The 18,005-nt window shown below is 39.4% G+C and overlaps 1 protein-coding gene across 2 annotated transcripts in view; it reads left to right on the forward strand.

Moving 5' to 3' along the window:
• The window catches only part of ETV1 (ETS variant 1), a 76,754-nt gene that overhangs the window by 46,498 nt on the left and 12,251 nt on the right, over positions 1–18,005 (forward strand). Inside the window, exons 9-11 of one of the 2 annotated variants that reach the window (XM_024209042.2) lie at positions 12,678–12,746; positions 13,431–13,499; positions 17,772–17,941. In XM_024209042.2, coding sequence (XP_024064810.1) covers positions 12,678–12,746; positions 13,431–13,499; positions 17,772–17,941 — 308 coding nt within the window. The remainder of the gene's footprint in view (positions 1–12,677; positions 12,747–13,430; positions 13,500–17,771; positions 17,942–18,005) is intronic. The other variant, XM_029910974.1, reaches the window with a different exon arrangement.

The following is an 18,005-nucleotide window of genomic DNA, read 5'->3' on the forward strand; positions in this document are numbered from 1 at the left end:
CTTAGAATCACTGCATTTAAGTTGACACATCTGTACACTCCATAAATTGCAGTCAACAACTGTGGTCTGTTGATATTTTGTCTTGCTGCCATCTGTTCTCTAGAAACCATCATTTTTCCATCTTTGCTAAGAGTACATTAAATAACCCCTTAGGAAACATAATGTATTTGTCACTGAATCATTGATTTCATTTTTCACCTATGGATGTTGAGGGGGGACAAATGCCAGAGTGGAAAATCTTTTTTGCATGATATTTCCTTGCAGCTCAAATAAGAATACTGAAACATATTTAAAAAGTTCATTGCAATTCACTGAAGATGTTCCTTTTGGGATGTTTTTAAAGGAGCCTCATAAAAGTTCATTGCTTTTGTGCACTATACTTTTATACGTTGTGGAAATCTGGTGAATGAAAAGCATTATTATGGAATGATTATAACTCTATTAAAACATGACATTAATTATGACATGGGAAATGGCAGATCAATTAGTTGTAATTATAATTGCAGGTATGCAATTTCTATTGCAGAATGTTTGAGATAATGGAAAGAGGAAAAAAAAAAGAAAAATGTCAACAGAGCAGAAGCTCTTTCCTCCCTCCTACCCCCCCGCTCCTCCTCCTCTTGGAAAATACAGTTTCTCATATATGTTGAATTGCAACAGAAAATTAAGTCTAAATCTTCTGGCTGTCACTTAATGGATGTATATAATATTGTACATTTTATACAGCACCTTTTAACTCAGAGGGTAAGACCCTTCGCTGGTATAAGTTGTCACGGCTCCGTTGAAGTCAAAGGAGCTGTGACAATTTCGCTATGACAATTTACATCTGCTGAGACTCTGCCCCAATGTGCTCTAGACGCTGTGTGTGTGTATATATATATATATATATATATATATATATGGGCACCTCAATGGTTCTTCTGTGTGCTTGTAACTTTTTAAAACCAAGCATGTAGATAAGTATAGATGGAGGAGTCTAGCTGCCGATGTCCATTTTTGAAAATCTTGGCCTAATTTTTTCTGGGTAGTTTCCATCAGGGCCTGACCCTATTCTTATCTTATGAAATATGACAACAGCACAGCCTAAGTGATATACCAGGAGGTACACTGAATATGACCGCAATTGTGCCTATGTATGTGTGCAATATTAAATATCTGCTTTTAAAATGACTCCTTTTACAATTCTAGAATAATATAAGTTTCACCTTCTACGACCCGTGAATTATTCAAAGAAAACAAATAAGTATGAGCACTGTTCATTCTGTCATGCTGCTTGCTATGCTGATGCCATACAAAATGTATTATTATTAAGGTTGCCTGTCACTTACCCTTATAAGACAGTGTTTTTATTTCTTCATAGCTTCGCCAAACATTAACTGTTTGGGTTGCAATTTTCAATACCAGGTGTCTTCCTCAGGCTGAATGTTTCAGCTAAAACAGCTGAAATTTTCAGCTAAAACAGTTCCACCATTTCTGAGAGAGAAAGCTAGTGAAAAATACATTGTTTTGGCCACGTTAAGAAAATCTGGCAAACTTTTATTTGAAAAGCTCTAGCGCTTCCATGCTGTGGAGCAGGGAGTTTGTTTGACAGGGGTGGCCTTTGAGTCACAGATGTGCCTTTGCCATCCATGTGAAAATATGCCCAAAGTTGGCCAAGTTATAAGCTTTTGAAAAATCACAGTTTATATCTCAATGGAGACGTCTTAGATTTTAGCACCTAAATTCCCCAAAGATTTTGTTAGCACTGGGCATGCAGCAGCAGCTGGGAAGCTTTCCCTACACTTGCAGCTCTTGGCTGCTGTTGGCCAGGCTGGGTCCAAGTACTGGAACTGAGAGCAGGGAACCTATCTCTCATGTGCTCTCAATGACTCCTTTGGGCCCAGAATGAAGCTGTCTGATTCATACACAGAGGGGATGGACCTGCAAAGTGTGTGTGACGTTGGTGGGGGGAGGATAGGACAGGGAGATGATTGGGATAGGGAAGCAGTAAGAGATGGGGACTGGGATGTGGAGAGGGGATGGATTGGGTGGGCAAGGGACCTGGGACTAGATGTCCTAGTCAGGGGCAGTGACTGGGTCTGGAAGCCTGAGGGAGACTGGGACTGGCTGAGCAAAGAGATGGGGACTGAGAACCAATGGGTTGAGGCAAAGAGGTGAGAGGAGTAGGGGAGACAGATCTGATGAGACTGTAGGGGGAGAACTGGGACTGGTTGGGCAAAGAACTGGGACAAGGAGCCATAGAGAGGCAGAGATTGAATGAGTATCCCGGAGAGGGAGATTGGGACTGGGAGCCAATGGGGACAGGAAGTGGGGTTGTGGGTTGCGGGGGACTGGAAGCCATTGTAAGGGAGAGAGACGGATTGGATGAGTGTCCGGGGAAGGGAGGGAATGGGCCTGGGATTAGAAATTTGAGGATTGGAGGCTGGGACTGGCTGGGTGAGGAGAATGGGATTGAGACAAAGATCCAGTGGTTGGTCAGAGATAGGAGTGGGATAGGGACAGGGTGCAGGTAGCAGGGCAGAAGGGGCAGCCTTAATTCTGACATGTCCTAACTTTTTGAGTGCTTGACTTTACAGCCTTAATGTTCTTTTAACTTAGTTTTTTGTGCAAGGCTACAATGATATATGTGTGTGATAGAACGGGAACAAAAAAAAACGTTTTAGCCCCCCCCCCCCCCCCGGCCCCATTCTCCCCCACCCTCCCCCCCAAATAGTGTTTAAGTGTCATTGTCATTTTTAAAAGACTTAGGTCAATGTGAGTGAAACTAAAAAGATTCCTTCCCATGCTTTGTTCAGCATTTGTGGCCACCACTGGGGGAGGGGAGAGGGCTGGTGACATTGTCACTGGAGGCCTGCTGTGCCACACTGGTAGAGAGGCTGAATTCAATTTTGAAGCAAAACTATTTTAAAATGTATTTGTTGGGGACTTATTTTATTTGCCTAGTTTTTTTTTTTTTATTTTTTTGAGGTAGAAATAATAATTGTCTGACCCCCCCTCCCCATCTCCATTGCCACACCCCACCTTCATATTTTCCCACCACTGTGAACAATTAATTTGATAAAAATCGGGGGAAATGTTTAAAAATAAATATTGATATTATCCATCAAAATTATAAAAAAATAAAAATTGAATTCTGCCAAGCCTAAGTATATGTGTTAAATATTATTACTACTCCTGTTGTTGTTTTTATTCCCTTAGAAGATTATTCCATACTCTAACAGACTTCACAGTTAATAAATATTTCTTAATAATGGGCTTAAATTTTCCTTTGATCAATTTCATTCCATTGGTCCAAGTTATACCAAGTTATACCTCCTTGAATCGTACTAAACAATTCCTTGGTATTAACATACCACCTCTAAATCTTTGTTTGCATGTATTCTCCTTGTCTGTCTGTGTGTCTAGTTGTTGAAATCTTGCTTTATAAATCCGCTAGCTCTTAATCCTGCTTTTCCTCAAATTTGCTGTGATTTCCCTCCTTCTGTTGTTATGCTGCTCGCAACTCTGTGCTGTATTTTCTCCATAGTCTCACCAGTGTTCCATAAAGTGAAACTAACGCTTTCCTAATGCTTCTGAATGTGCAGCTCAAAATTACGTCCTTTTTATCACCATACTGTTGTGCAACAACATATATAATTTTCAGTTCACTATCATGGCTACGGGTGAAACGCTGGCCCCATTGGAGTTTTGCCACCCAGTATTTCACCCTATATATTTTCCAGCATTGCTTCTTTTTTCCCCAGTGTCTTCCTGGAATAGATGAGCATGGTTAAAATACCTGACACTCTTACTTCAGGAACTTGTCTTCGCCGCGTTGCTTAAGTAAATGAGCTTGGATTTCATTCTCTTGCTTAAATGCTCTGTGTAGAACTTGCCCCTAAAACAACGAGTGCACATATCCTCAGTCGGATGTGTACAACAGTGGAAAACAATGTGGTGACCTAAGTGAGGTGCAGGAAATACTTGGACTTGTTGGGAGGTCGTTGTTAAAGCAGCAGATTTACTGTCTCACTTGATTTCTGGGTAGCTATTTTCCTCTAAATATTTGCTATTTCTGTCCTTAAAAAGCTAGGACCTAATCTTACTAAGCTATTCCTACTCTTTCTTTATAACATAAGGTAAATCTCAGCAACATATTTCTCTTCTGTGTACAGCAAAATATCTATTGTGTATTTTTTCATTTCAAAGCAGACAACAAAAAACTAAAAAGTTGTCCTCTGGCTGCTGTTTTTCAAAGAAATGGATAAATATTCTCTAAATCTACAGTTACAGTAAGTGGCACTGGCTAATGATTTGATTTGAGAATTGAGAGTACAGTCTGGATTTACTCTTTGTGCATTAACGCAGGTCAGATGGACACAGGCTGCATTTTAAATCAGTAATGGAAGGCTGAAGCCTGTCTTAAACCAATCACATCAGCCTTACCCAAGACCGATTGATCCCTAGGGGCTGAACCCTGTGAGCGCAGCTTTTATATGAATGGACTCTGTACAGCCTGAAGTTTCATTCATAAAATGGATGCTGAAGGGGGAAAAAAAACTAACCCTGGAATGTCCATTTATATAGAACTAAAGAGTGTAGTGTTCCATCAGCTGCTGCTTTTGCCAGTTGACTTGAAGTAATGATTAATGCTCATTGGCCCTGCCTGCATGTAACTTGACACCATTTATGGCCTTGGTGTGTTTCTAATGTATAGTGAATGAGAAGGCTACATTCTCAAATCAGAAACATAAACAGGAACTGGTTGGTCTGAATTCCATTCAAATATGTCACTTCAGCCATGCAGTGTTTGTCCAACTTAGATTTTACAGGCAGGGAACCAGGCGGGGGAGAAAAAGCAACACAGACATTTTTTGCAGTAAGCTCACAAAAAAAAAAAAAAAAAAAAAAAGGAAGGAAGTAGAGAAAAAGTCCGTTTTGCTTTTTTGTTGAATTTAAAGGGAAAGTTATGCTTAAACTCAAAACAAATTTTAAAGTTAATGAAAGTGATGGAAATGAATATCTGCTTTTAAAATATCCTTCAAAGACCAGATCTATGTGGAATTTAATTTCTGATTTTAATATCGGAGCCTTTGTTTTCTGTTCTTAGGTATAAAGTTACATGTTGCCCAGACTGTTGTCTTAAAAATATATTTTCAGAGACCAGATGTCATGATGTTGTCATACTGAAGCCTCATTTCACTATAGAAACCAAAGTTGGTGCATTTCAGAGGGGAAAGGAAGATGTTTATTTAGAGTTTGTTTTTTTAACTATTTTCACTTAGGTGTAAACTGCTTGGACTAAATCTGATTCTAGCTGATAGGTTTATGTTAGGTGTTATAGGTAAGAATTAATCTTGCCATGGTTACCTTTTAGGAAGATTTTTGTGTGTGTCATAAGAGTGTTTCTGTAATACTCGCATGCAGGTGGAAAATAATGAATAATTCAAATGTAGAGCCTTGGGAAATGAGTCTTTCCTTGAGCCTTCCTCAAACAGGATCCTGTGAGCTCTGCACGCAGATTTAAATCTTGCTACCACTGCTCCTATTCATAGCATCATGGTGGCACCCTGCAAAGACTTGCCTGTGTGCTTAGCTTTATGCAGGAGAGTAGTCCCATTGAATGTTATGGGGTTCTGCGCAGGTGTTTGCAGGATCAGGATATAAGTGAGATCCCTGGACAGACAAGCTACAGACTGGAGCAGGGAGGAAGAGCTTACTCCGCCGTTACCACCTGTCTAATGAAGAATGAAAAAATTATTCATTATGTTTTCCACTTGGTGTGTCTTCATTTTCCAGAAAACTAAATGAGTGAGTCACCATAAATTCTAAAATTAGATTTTTTTTTTTGGTGGAGCAAATACACTACTTATTTGATATATAACAATGCTCCTAAAATACAGAGGCTCTCATTTAACAAAATTACTTTGTTCTCTTGTGCAATATTTTTGCCCAAGCCAAACAATATTGGGTTGAAGTGCTGTAGTAGAATTGTCAGATGAAAGCAATCTATGTCGTTTTAAATGAAGATTTTAGAAAGAACATTAGGCATTTGTCTGAACTGCAACATGTCTACATTTTGGGTTGAATCCTGGCCCCATTCAAGACTGTACCAAATCCCACATTATGGTGTTAGTGACTGATCCTCCAACAGATCTGTGTGCAAGGATCTTTACTGCTGGGCAGCAGGAGTAGGGGTCCACAGGTGTATATCTGTTTGCAAAATCTGTCCCTTAAACAGCAATGTGGAAGTGCTGTCCATCTGATGAGATGTAACACCGAAGCCCTACACATTTGTGGTATGTGACGGTCCCAAAAAGCAAGAGGTGATCTAGCTGTATTGCAGCTGGAATCATTGCATTCTGCCTAGCAGGGTGGATAAAAATCAATAATTTTTTTTTTAAAATATAAAAAATCTGATTTTTTTTGATAAAATGCTTTTTGAGGAAAAAACCTATCTAAAGATAGTTTTAATTAAGATACATTATAGCTCAAAGATATCTCATCATGGCATAGGGATTATAAATTTTAATTCTATAGTATGAGACAATATATTCATGTAATGTTTATGAAAAGTTTTGTAAATGAGTTCTAATAGTTCATGGATTAGGGACCCAATTTTATGGGGTTCCACAGGCTTCTGTATAGATTAAAGAGGCTAGGACTTTTCAGCTTGGAAAAGAGGAGACTAAGGGGGGACATGATAGAGATATATAAAATCATGAGTGGTGTGGAGAAAGTGAATAAGGAAAAGTTATTTACTTGTTCCCATAATATAAGAACTAGGGGCCACCAAATGAAATTAATCGGCAGCAGGTTTAAAACAAATAAAAGGAAATTCTTCTTCACACAGCTCACAGTCAACCTGTGGAACTCCTTGCCTGAGGAGGTTGTGAAGGCAAGGACTATAACAGGATTTAAAAGAGAACTAGATAAATTCATGGAGGTTAAGTCCATTAATGGCTATTAGCCAGGGTGGGTAAGGAATGGTGTCCTTAGCCTCTGTTTATCAGAGGGTGGAGATGGATGGCAGGAGAGAGATCACTTGATCATTACCTGTTAGGTTCACTCCCTGTGGGGCACCTGGCATTGGCCACTGTTGGCAGACAGGATACTGGGCTAGATGGACCTTTGGTCTGACCCAGTATGATCATTCTTATGTTCTTATAGATTATTTAGGTTAATCTTTCTATCTACCCAATGGGACTCAGTGCTCAGTCTAGAAGATACCATCAGAGATGCTTAGTTTTGCAGTTCTCAACCTATGTCTCCAAAGGTAACATGCTTGTTAACAGCAAAAATGTTTTAAAATAAATAAATAATATAGAGAGGTGAGAAATAACAGACCTCAACTCTATTGTCCCTCTGCAAAATTGTGTACACAGAGTCAATCCCTTACCTCTCTCTAAAAGTACAAGGTTTCAAAAAGTTCAATCAATAGAAGTTTGTTGGGGGCGTAATAGATCTGGACAAGGAGAAGAAGTCTGGAGATAAATGTGGGAAGCGAGGGACATATGCTTGTTTTGTTAAAATATTATATGTTTGCTGTTTGAAGAAAAAAATCCAGAATACTTAACGTTGTTGTTTTAGTTAAATAAAACAATTTAAATGTCTGTCTGGTGATGTTCTCCTCCTAATACAGCATGGCAAGAAAATCCTCCAAATATTAATGATTAACCTGTTGAATCGGAGATACACCTCTACCCCGATATAACGCTGTCCTCGGGAGCCAAAAAAATCTTACTGCGTTATAGGTGAAACCGCGTTATATTGAACTTGCTTTGATCCGCCGGAGCGCGCAGCCCCCCCCCCCTCCGGAGCGCTGCTTTACTGCGTTATATCCGAATTCGTGTTATAGCGGGTCGCGTTATATAGGGGTAGAGGTCGTGTTATATCGGGTCGCGTTATATAGGGGTAGAGGTGTAGCTCACCTCCCAATGACTTCATAAATATCTGCTTCAATTATCTTTGGTAAATGAAATAACCAAACACTCATTCATTTTCTGATATAGCTGTAAAACAAATGTGAAAAGGTTTTTTCAAAATAAATCACTGTTTAAAAATGTATAGTGTGTACCTTCTAAAAACGAAATCTATGTCTATCTCTGAGTTGTGAAGAATATGTATTAAGGTTATAACAACCAACAAGAATGCACTTGTATGTAGAAATCCATGATTAAATCGAGTCTTCCTGACTAGTGATTTAAATCGTGCTTTAAATCATGATTTAAATCAAATCCATCCTGCTGCCTACCTAAAAATTCCCCTTGTGGTTTCAGCTGATTACTGTATTCTTCTTCGCCTCACACTCTAAACTGTTGGGGTTAAGTTGCTGTATTAAACAGATGTTACTTTCCATCCTGGAGCTGGCTGCATTTTAGTGGTACATGTAATGACCCTGGTACATAGGCAATATATTAATTTAAATTTGAAGTGCTCCTGGTTCAGTAGAGATGATAAATATGATGTGCATATACATTATTATTTTATTAAAATGAGACACCATTGAGGTTGGGAGTCCTAAAATATAACCTGTCCTAACTTTAACATTTTCTTTAAAAACTAAAATTGCCTCTTGAGCCTAGAAAAGAAAAGGTGAACAGGATTCTACTGATTTTTTTCTGTCTTGCCCACTTATAACAACAGCAGGCAGAGCAGAGGGACAGAATGTGTGTGTCTACTTGTGAAACCAAATACAGCTACGGATTTGAGCCACAGTCATGGAAGCCTGGGATTTGACCTACATCATAGCCCTTCTTTTGAGGGGCTGATGGATTTATATTTATTTTAAGGACCAAAAGAACAGTTCAGAAGGAAATGCTGTCAGGTCAAGTTAAACGATTGGCTGTTTCTCTAGCCAAACCTCTTGAAGTTTTAGTGATTAGCTTCCATTCTTATAATAGTATCCTATCCAGTCCCAGAGGGTAAGTGAGAGAAGAACTAGGAAAGTAAACAGGAAGACAAGAGCATGGTCCCAGTGCCAATACTATCATTTTATTTTCTGTCTTTAAGGAAGAAAACAGGTTTTGTCTGTGGATGGGGTCTATTGATCAAAGCGAGAGACTTGTTTGCAGGCTCAATATAAGTGACTGCCACTGGGGGCAGAATCACATCTGTGCTTCCTTGCTTTGTGTTTTTTGTACAGAATTTAATCCTTGCTGTGTTATCGTTGTCACCAGGCCCTTATCTGCTATGGGTTGTAAAGAGGTGTGAACTAGGAGGTCTGCCCCTTTTAGAGCAATGGAGCTCAGTGGTAGAGTATTTCTTCCAGGAAAGCTAGAACTTCAGGTTTCTAATAGAACTATCGTTTTGTCCCAGAAATCCATTTATTCTGGGATAGGTACTAAATCATTCAGGGCTAGATTGCAATTTTGCAGCCTGCCCTGGAGGGAGGGATAGCTCAGTGGTTTGAGGATTGGCCTGTTAAACCCAGGGTTGTGAGCTCAATCCTTGAGGGGGCCACTTAGGGATCTGGGGCAAAATCAGTACTTGGTCCTGCTAGTGAAGGCAGGGGGCTGGATTCGATGGCTTTTCAAGGTCCCTTCCAGTTCTAGGAGATAGGACATCTCCATTAATTTAGTTTTATGTGTTTATTTTTTTAGGGTGCTGTGGAGCTGCACTGTGCCAGGAGGAGACCTGAGAATGAATTGTGATTCAAATTCCCAGTTCCTCCTCTTCTTCTCCCTTGCTCTGAGGGAGGAAGAAGTTACTTCACCCTTTCTCGTGGCAAACCTACTTTCCCCATGCAGCAGGCCAACTACTCTGCGGGAGAGGGTGGAGCTAGAATGCTTCCCACTCTACCTACTTCTTCACAACAGGGAGTATTGGGGGCAAGTAGCCCTTGCTCTCCTCATCTCAGTCAGAGTCATGGTCTGAGAAGTGGACTTCAAGAGCGCTGAGTCACTCCTCTTGTGTCTGTGACAGTCCCTCAGGTTGCAGTATATTAATAGGAAAGTGTGCTAAACAAGAAGGGTCTAATCTTATTCCCTATTTGAGTAAAGAATCCAGTATGAGCTGCTCAGTTAGGACCTGACCTTGCTCGCACTGGAGTTAGTAGTTGATTTCCCTGTTTTCAGTGGGAGGAAGAATGGGTTCTTACTTTGTACTTCTTGATGAAGGCACAGCGTAGTTCATCAAGTTCCTCCTTGGCATTCCCCGAAGAGCAGGTGTTGCTGCAGTCTCAAGATTATATATTTTAAAATAACACTTACTGGGGGGCGGAGGGGGGAATGGTGTCAGGACAATACAAAATAAGGCTAATTTCACTATTTTAAGACGACTGCTCTATTGCTCTTAAGGTTAAGGGAGACCTTCATAACCTCAGAGTGTTCCACATTAATAGCACTCCTTATGCATCCTTACTTTTTCACTGGACTCTGCCCTTCGTAAGGTGATATAACTTTATAATATGAGCTAAAAATGTGCCATATGTGGGTTGCATATCCAAAAGCCAGGCATATTTATTTAATTTCTGTAAGCTGCTAAAAGATCTGAAGGTGATACAATCAGTTCACCTCAACTACTTGCAGTGTGCCCTGAAAGTAGCTCCATGCCTTTGCGCTATTGCGTTTATCTTCTTGAGACCATAATTTAACAAGAAGAAAATACACAATTGCTCTGCAATTTCTGCTCTAAAATGTTTGCTTTTGAAGTAACTCCGCTTAGCTAGTTAAAATACTTCTGGGTCTTAGTTAAGCATTTAGTACAATTTAAAACTGCAATGTTAAATTTCATTGGTTGGAGTTTTTATTAGATAAGGTTGAAATGAAAGCAGCAGGCAATTTAATTAGGAGTAATTTTTCTGGGCAAGTCATTACTTTGATGAACTTCAGAGCAATGTTTATGGCTCCTAATTAACCATGTTAGTCATTTGATTGAATAATCACTTTGGAAATGTTTCTACAATTTGATTAGAGTCTGACCCACTCTGATAGTCATAAATTAACTGATAGCACTTTAGAATAACAAGACTTTAGTTACTTTATGAGGAATAGATTCTTCTCTGCTATATTTTTTAGTCCTCTATGTAGTATTTAATCTTAGAGTTCGGTTGCATTTAAACAATGTTGGTACAAACAAGAGTTGTCTTAAAAAAAAAAAAAAGTCTCCAGATGTTAATTATAATTGATTTTGGCGCACAAGAGATATTACCAAAGTTGGCTAAAAACACAACTGTATTGATAGATACATGCATAGCTCCCTTGTGCTGTCAGTTAGATCATTTTGCAAGAGCCAGCATCATGAGTTGCAAATAGGTTTTGTTGCCAATATTAGTGAATTTTTACCTAAAATAGAAAATAACATCTGTTTCAATTCTCAAGCTTCCTCCTTCTACATAGAATCTTTTTCCGTTCTCTTAAAATCTAATCTGTTTGGTAACCTGAGTGGTTCTTTGCTTGTGAACCACTGCTTGCAGCTTTGACTTCTGGTGTACAAAATTACACTTGACCTGTCTGAACATTGAATCACTGATTCCTGTGATTACTTAGAATAGTTGTAAAAGATGCTTGAAATACTAGAGCCCAAGGAGACAAGTACTGAATGCTTAATAGGGAAAACAAGAAATAAAAGAGGGACGGGGCTTTCAGACACTTAGAGGAAAGTTATTACTATCCTGTGCTGTGCTTGCTGTGGGAATTCACTGTAAAACCTCATTTTCTTATCCTACCAAGCCCTTGATACTCATCACCAGTCAGTGAACAGTGAAATTTAGAATTGCGTTCTGAAAAGGGGTTGTAGACAATGTTAGAAGAATAATGTTTGTTTCTCCTGACCTCTCTTTGCATCTCTTCCAGAGTCATGTGTTATAAGATTGCATGGCTTAGGGTAGGGGTTTATCACAAGATCAAGTAGACTCTCTTAAGCAAGACTTTTGGTATTCAATAGGCAGGTTAAAAAAATGGACTAGAAGGGCAACCATTTGTGGTCCGGTTTGTTTGCATGGGGTATAACTAGGGATAGAGTCAGGTGAAGGGAAAAGACAAAGATGGGTGTCTGCACAGAGCATACCATATTAATTAGTATTGTTTGGTTTTCTCATTCTTCTTCCATGCTTAAAGAAACATTGGCAACGTAGATAGTAGAAATGATAAACTCTATATGCATTTGTATTGCCTTAAATGGTAATCAATACCACTGAATTCCTTTAAATGTTTAAGTGTTTTAAAGTGTCTTAACAGTTAGAGAAAATGCCTTTAAACTTTCAGAACTTGGAACCCAGGCTCAGAAGCCTGGCATTCCCTGTGGTAATTATGCCATATTTTGTGGTTTATTAGTCTCTGCTATGATTGGCGAGCTATTGATTTCAAAATCATTGCTATGTCAGTTTGGTTACCAAAAGACCTAAATGCATAAGTGTGGGGTTTAGAAAATTAATTCTGACTTGTGTATTTTGGTCTGTAATCACACTGAAGTCTGATTGTCATGGGAGTTGACCTTTAACAAGGTTAATTATGATAAAAATTTGAGTTCAAGTGCCTGTGTTAGACAAGATCAATGTTTCACACATTATGGTTTTCTTTTTTGCCATGCTTTGTGCATGCTGCTCTGAAATGCTAACTATGTGTTGACAGGTTCCCCCTCGCTGTGACTTATGTCCCTTTCTGTTACTCTTCTATCTGTAGCCTGTCTCATTGATAACCTGCACACTTTCAATTCCAGACAGTCTTTTGACTAGCGTTGTCTTCTTCTCCTTTCAGAAGTGCCTAGCTGCCATTCCATTTACATGAGGCAAGAAGGCTTCCTGGCTCACCCAAATAGAACAGAAGTTAAGTTTTCTATTTTTTATGTCACTTTTGTACAAGATAAACTTTTGGGATTTTTTTTTAGTGGAGAAATTTGGAGATCACACGAATTATTGTGCTGCTTAGAAAACTCCATCCTCTGCTGCCGCCTGCTCTATCCCTGTGTTTTTGATGTGCCAAATCATTGCAACCTATACTAGTACCAAAGGTTAGATAGGATACAAGCAGCTGAAATGTGGACTTACTCAATATTCTTTCCAGTGGCACTAGCTATTGAATGGGCCCTTCTCATACATTTGCCCCCCTGAGCCCATCCTGCTAAAATGCTGCTCCCCAGTCTGTTGGTTTGACAATCTCAGTCACCTGTTAAGGACTCTAGCTAACATGTTAAAGTTTGGAGTGCTGTTTTAAAAATCTCTTTGGGTTCTCTTTGGGCCTGATCCTGCACCCATTTAAAAGTGGCAGTCCTCTGACTTCAGCAGGTGCATCTTTGGGGAGCTTTGTCAAAATGAAGTTTGTTAGCGCACAGTAAAGGCATTTTATACATTTAATGAAAGTAGTCCAGAACTAGAAGAAATTACCAGTAAAAGACAGATATTTTGCTTCCCAGTCTTCTGCTTTAACACATATTTTAAGACAATATGCAATGTGTTTTCTCCCTTCATTACTCATACATCTAGCAAATAAACTTTTCTCTTCAATTTACAGGTTGTATGTATGAAAAGGGACCTAGACAGTTTTATGATGACACTTGTGTTGTTCCAGAGAAATTTGATGGTATGTATTCCATATTTCTGTTCTTTTTTTTCCTGGTGTGGGGAGTTGGAAAGGGAGTTGTTGATCAAAAAGGTCAGTAACATTCCAATTTAAGATTCCTTAACACACCATTTGCTGTGCATCCAACCAAAGCTGACCTCTGCCTCTTGAAACCAAAGTCTCCTTTTCAATAGGATGTCAGTCTATTTTTGCTAGTGAGAGATTCTGTATCCAGAGATATGTTAGAGGAGCACAGTTCTGGCTGTGCTGAGAAGTAATAGGAGGATTTCCATTGCACTGATGATCACATACAGCTTGTTATTAGAGATTTATTGAAAGCTGATCCTGTAATTAACAAAGCAGAACAGAAAGCAGCTCCTCTGGATTTACTGATGACTAATGCAGCCTGTTGTGTCTCATTGTCCATGAAGAATTGAATTATTGAACATAAGTGCAACAGAGCAATTCGGGGTTTGATGTATTTTTTTTTCTAGAGAGATGTCTGTATTAAACCTTGTGCTACTTGGTAATTGTTGAAAGGGGTTCGTACCAAAAGAATTACCTTTTCATAGCACTGGCCATTATAACAAACATTTTCCAAAGATAAGTAATGGGGTCACGTCAGATAAAATAGCCCAAAGTCATCTCAGTGTATGGATTACCTGGTGCAACTCTGATTTACTATAGTTCTGTACCATTGTAACCAAAGGCATAATTAGGCCCAGTATGTGATAGTCTGCAACTTTGGGTAAGTGATTTGCAGACTGAACAACTAATTGATTTACAGGAGAACCTCAGAGTTATGAAATGACCAGTCAACCACACATTTGGAGCCAGAAGTACACCATCAGGGACCAAAAAAAAAAATAATAATAATACAGTAGGATACTGTGTTAAACGTAAAGTACTGCAAAAATAAAGGGGAAGCAGCATTTTTTTTCTTCATAGTAAAGTTTCAAATCTATATTAAGTCAATATTCAGTTGTAAACTTTTGACAGACCAACCATAACGTTTTGTTCAGAGTTACGAACATTTCAGAGTTACGAACAGCCTCCATTCCCGAGGTGTTCGGAACTCTGAGATTCTATTGTAGTTGCTGCTTTGGCTTAGGCTACATCTACACTACAGGGGGGAGTCGATTTAAGATACGCAAATTCAGCTACGTGAATAGCGTAGCTGAATTCGACGTATCACAGCCGACTTACCCCGTTGTGAGGACGGCGGCAAAATCGACTTCTGGTGGAGTTAGAGCGCCGATTCGGGGATCGATAAATCGATCCCCGAGAGGTCGATTTCTACCCGCCGATTCAGGCGGGTAGTATAGACCAGACCTTAGTCTCTGTACATCCACCTTTGCTTGTTTAACAGGATTGAGTGGATGTCCTTCTGATAAGTGACTGTGAAAAGCTCTCTGAACGTTGCTTCACGGAGTTTGGAGAGCTCCAATTTTTCCCTAGGACATTTGTGCGTGTTATCAAACCTTTGCATGTCTAACACACTGGCTGCATCTGCTTATGAATGGGAGGGCTCAAATTAAAATCAACCTGGAGAATTACATACTCTTGAAACTGAGGTGCCACCAGCATATCAGAGCTGATGTGGAATAGCAAGAAGCAAATGGAGGATTCTGAATGCTATTAGACCTAAGCTCTGATGAGTGCTAAATCCAGCACTGTATTGTCATGGGGTTGACGCTTTCACAGAAGGAATGGTTTTACTCAGTCACTCTTGTACTCTGGGTGATGGAACATAAGCTAGTTGTGTTTTTATTTAGCACATCAACTCAGATCTTTATTTCTAAACAAGAAACATTATGTATCTGGTCCTACTTCCATGGGCACCGGTGACAAATTCCTGTTTACATCACTGGGAGCAGGATTGGGCCCTCTGTTTCTTTACTTCATAATTTTAACTTTATCTGTAGGAGCAATATCCATCTATTTCATTCCTGAACAGCTGCACGTTTTATTTTAAAAAAAAAAAAATAAGAATCGAAAGGTGGAGCAGATTGCTTCAGAAAATAAATCTTTGGAAATAGGTATGCTCTTCCAAGGGGAACAGCTGACTTGAAGCTGCTGTAAGTGGACAGTGCAGTGCTCTTCACAAGATCAGGCTCAGGTGTAATAAGAATCTGTGTGTTTGTACGTACGTCTAATGTGGGGGGAGCAGAGAAAACGAGCACAATCACCCATTGTTCTAAAAATGGTATTGACTCTTCATTGCATGTGGCCCATAGGGTAAAAGTGGGATATATCCAGCAATGTGCCTAACATTTTGGGGCTAGATTCTCTGCTGTTTCTGTTGAAATCAATAGACCTCTCTCTGCCAGCTTACACTAACTAAGAATTGGGTCCTCGGTAATACTGCACTTGCTGTTTACATGTTACTCAACTATAGTTAGAAGAAAAATCTTGTCCTTGAAAAATAAGTTGTTGCAGGATCAGGATTTAACATAAATCAAAGAGCCAGGTGTTGATTTATTTGTTTTTTTGCCAACTATTGCCGTAGTTTTCTCTCCTTTTTATAAAAGGCTGTATTCTATTTGTAATGCTCTTATTCTTTTGATACATTGAGCCCTTCTATAATGGCAATGAGGCTATCCTTATGCTTTTGATTTATGTAAAATCCTGACTTCCATCACTAGCCAGACAAGGTGGGTGAGGTAATATCTTTTATTGGACCAATTTCTGTTGCTGAGGGAGAAAAGCTTTTGAGCTACACAAAGCTCTTCTTCAGGTCTGAGAAAGGTACTAAGAGTGTCACAGCTAAATACAAGATCAAAAAGATAGTTTGGCATAAGTAGTTAGCCCATATTCTAAGGGACCATTCGACAGGAAGTAGCCCATTAATGCCACTGTAGTCATAGAACAAAAAGGGGGATTAGTAGGTTACAGATTGTTGTAATAAACCATAAATTCAGTGTCCTAAATGTTCCCTTAGAATATGTGCTAACTACTTACGCTAAAGTGTTCCATCTTGTATTTAGCTGTGACACCTTTAGTACCTTTCCCAGACCTAATAATAATAATATATGGAGATATCCTATCTCCTAGAACTGGAAGGGACCCTGAAAGGTCATCGAGTCCAGCCCCCTGCCTTCACTAGCAGGACCAAGTACTGATTTTGCCCCAGATCTCTAAGTGGCTCCCTCAAGGATTGAACTCACAAACCTGGGTTTAGTAGGCCAATGCTCAAACCACTGAGCTATCCCTCCCCAAGAAGAAGACCTGAAGAAGAGCTCTGTGTAACTGAAGAGCTTGTCTCTGTCACCAACAGACGGTGGTCCAATAAAAGGTATTACTTCACCCACCTTGTCTCTCCCAATATCCTGGAACAGACACGGCTACAACAATGCTGCATACAGGTCAGGCTGCTTGGCAAAAGTTGCTGTTCTGGTGGTGAAGTGGGGAATAGAGTTTTACAAGTAGACCGAGGATTGCTGTCATCATTAGCAGAAACAAAATCTCTGTTCTAGCCCCAGACCTTTTAGCTAATGTTGTTTCCCTGAGCTGTTCAGTAGACATACAATTTAAAAACAAGCAAACACACAGTATGGATGTAACAGTGTTTCATTAGCAATTTGTGCAGAGCAGTTAGCAAAATGTTGTTTATTTGATAGATTTCCCTGGGTCTGAAATTTAAGCAAAAATAACTTACTGCTCTTTAAGGGGAAATGCTAATCTCATATGCAGGTATGAGTAAATTATAAAGCGTGCTAAAAATGAACCATCTTGTATGCAAGTCCAATATGCCACAGAGGAACTCACATATCTGCAGGATTTGCATGCCTATACATAAAGCCAATGCTGTTTAAGTCCAAGTCAAATGCGCTGTCAAATTTCCCTTAGAAGTATTTGCATGCAAAAGAAGTTTTAGTCAATAGGGTTTTGCAGCTATAGGAAGCATACATTACAGTTTCAAAATGGGGGTTGTGCAAAGTATTGTATACAAATGAAATTCTTCAGGCATCAGAGTTGTTTACAAAAACAGTTCATGCTCTTTCAGATATAGGGTATTGCAAAATGTTGTTTGCAAGTGAGATTTGCATATATCAGAGTTAGATGAAAAACAACAAAGACTGACATGAAGTGTGACTGAGTTTAGGTACTCTACTTTTTTGTCTTAATTTGCTAGTAAATTACCTGTATGAGTGTATTATATATAATCAGCAAGAAGAAGGAAAGGTAGTATATGCAGGCTTGTAAGGTGATAAGGATTTTTATTTTGGTTTGGCATTTCATCTAACTAACTGATCACTGATGAATATTTGACATTATTTTGTGTGTGTGAAGGTGACATCAAACAAGAGCCAGGGATGTACCGTGAGGGACCCACATATCAGCGGCGGGGCTCACTTCAGCTCTGGCAGTTTTTGGTAGCCCTTCTTGATGACCCATCAAACTCTCACTTCATTGCTTGGACCGGCCGAGGCATGGAATTCAAACTAATTGAGCCAGAAGAGGTGGGTGTGGAAGTTTGCTGTTTGAAGGACAACACATCTCAAAATAGATTTATGCATCCTACAA

Source organism: Terrapene carolina, unplaced genomic scaffold, assembly GCF_002925995.2.
Source record: "Terrapene carolina triunguis isolate 2854851 unplaced genomic scaffold, T_m_triunguis-2.0 Scaffold84, whole genome shotgun sequence".
Lineage (NCBI taxonomy): Eukaryota > Metazoa > Chordata > Testudines > Emydidae > Terrapene > Terrapene triunguis.